This window comes from Triticum dicoccoides, chromosome 2B (genome assembly GCF_002162155.2).
Source record: "Triticum dicoccoides isolate Atlit2015 ecotype Zavitan chromosome 2B, WEW_v2.0, whole genome shotgun sequence".
Taxonomy (NCBI): Eukaryota; Viridiplantae; Streptophyta; class Magnoliopsida; order Poales; family Poaceae; genus Triticum; species Triticum dicoccoides.
Genome location: NC_041383.1, coordinates 709,506,783 through 709,508,678, shown reverse-complemented (window position 1 = coordinate 709,508,678; position 1,896 = coordinate 709,506,783). Strand labels below are relative to the sequence as shown.

The window sequence follows — 1,896 nt, the reverse complement described above, 5'->3', positions numbered from 1 at the left end:
GGCGTCCTGGTTGGGACCTCAGGTCTTAGATGTTAGGTTTGGCTGCGAGGTCTGTTTGGTATTAGGCCCAGACTATCAGCATCCCTTCATCAACTAGATAGGAGTAGCGACATATATTGCTTAGATGGTGGCTTTGGTCTTACTTTTGTACGACTTTGTAAGGTCTTGTGTCAATAATTAATAAAATGGCCGTATGCATCGTCCGGATGCAGAGGCCGGGGGTATTCCTCCTTTTCTAAAAAAATTCCACACTCTGCCCGGTGCTCTCGCGCTCGGCGTCACTACTATAGCTTAGAGATTGTAGCCAGTGGCGGAGACAGGGGTAGATCGGGTAAAAAGCACACAAAAGTCAAACTTGGGACATCATAATCATTCCCTCTCAACTGATTCAGTTGTAGGCGTGGGGGTTGGCGATGAGGTAGGCTTCGACGGCCTTGAAGATGGCGGTGACAGAGTCCTTGGCCTTGGTGATCTCATCCTTCACCTCCACGCCCGGCAGCAGCTTGTAGGTCGAGTCCACCTTCACGACGCTCCCGCCGTTGGCCGCCGGCTCCACCTTGATGTGAGACGTTGCGGTCTTGATCGCCGTGCCGATGCCGCCGCCCTCGACCAGGGTCGACTTGCACTCACACTTCTCTGCGTCCAGAAACTCGAGCCTCTCCTTCATGAGGGTAAAGGGCATGGCTGCAAGAGCAAAGAATCGCGTGTTATGCCGCCGCCTGACTTAATTAGGTGACATGCATGGATTGTATGTGATGCATATGTACCTGAGGTGAAGTTGAACTGCCTGACGCTGCCGATGCCGCCTTCGCCCTCGACGGGGTGGGCGCCGGCGACGATGTGGGGCGCGAGCTTGGGTGCCAGAGTGTATTATCATGTATTATGATCGCCCATATAATACACGTGATTTGGTGTATTATGATGCACCGTAAAATTTCCCATAACACATATGTAATAGGTCGACACATAATCTTCCAATTCCAAATATATAAGAAAGTAAGAGTGTTTAGGTATTTCATATAAGCAAGCACAACATCATCAAACAACAGGCCCCTTTCGTGTCACAAATATTAACTTCTAAACTTCTCACGTCTACACTCTGCCCGGTGCTCTCGCGCTCGGCGTCACTACTATAGCTTAGAGATTGTAGCAGCTTTATTAGATCCGGAAGAAAGCACACAAAAATCAAACTTGGGACATCATAATCATATATGATTCCTCTCATCTGATTCAGTTGTAGGCATCGGGGTTGGCGATGAGGTAGGCCTCAGCGGCCTTAAAGATGGCAGTGACGGATTCCTTGGCCTTGGTTATTTCGTCATTCACCTTCACCAAGCTCCCTCCGTTGGCCGCCGGCTCCACCTCGATGCACGACGTTGCAGTCTCGATGGCCGTGCCGATGCCACCGCCCTCGATGAGGGTCGACTTGCACTCGCACTTCTCCTCGTCCAGGAACTCGAGCCTCTCCATGAGGGTAAAGGGCATGGCTGCAAGAGAAAAGAATCGCGTGTTATGCCACCGCCCGACTGAGGTGACATGCGTGGATTGTATGTCATGCATATGTATGTACCTGAGGTGAAGTTGAACTGCCTGACGCTGCCGATGCCGCCTTCGCCCTCAACGGGGTAGTTAGTAAGTTGAAGGATCAGACTTTGCCTTTTGGAATCCCCTCCCCTTCCCTCCCCTCCCCTCGCGTCGCCTCGCCTGAGGCGACCCGGGGGCGAAACCCTAATCCCCTCCGCGCCTCCCCCTCCCTATCCCCTCCCTCCGTCGCCGCCTGAGGTGCTCGCCGGCCCGGCCGCACGACACCAATGAAGGTGGCGGCGGGGATCTGGTGGCTTCGCCTTCGCGGAGGGCCACGGCGTCCGGGGCGGCGGCTCCGATGGGCGGTGTCCG

At 54.0% G+C, this 1,896-nt stretch overlaps 2 protein-coding genes across 2 annotated transcripts in view; both read right to left on the bottom strand.

The window, feature by feature from the left end:
• Positions 1–388: 388 nt before the first annotated feature.
• Positions 389–867, bottom strand: LOC119361225 (pathogenesis-related protein 1-like; the record flags this gene model as incomplete). Its single annotated transcript, XM_037626538.1, has 2 exons — positions 389–684; positions 768–867. Coding segments are annotated over 2 exons (396 nt in total), but the record flags the coding sequence as incomplete, so codon positions are not given.
• Positions 868–1,012: 145 nt separating this feature from the next.
• Positions 1,013–1,896, bottom strand: part of LOC119368435 (pathogenesis-related protein 1-like) — a 2,430-nt gene continuing 1,546 nt past the window's right edge. Inside the window, exons 2-3 of the mRNA XM_037633698.1 lie at positions 1,564–1,627; positions 1,013–1,495 (exon numbers count right to left, since the gene is read on the bottom strand). Coding sequence (XP_037489595.1) covers positions 1,231–1,495; positions 1,564–1,627 — 329 coding nt within the window. The 3' untranslated portion in view covers positions 1,013–1,230. The remainder of the gene's footprint in view (positions 1,496–1,563; positions 1,628–1,896) is intronic.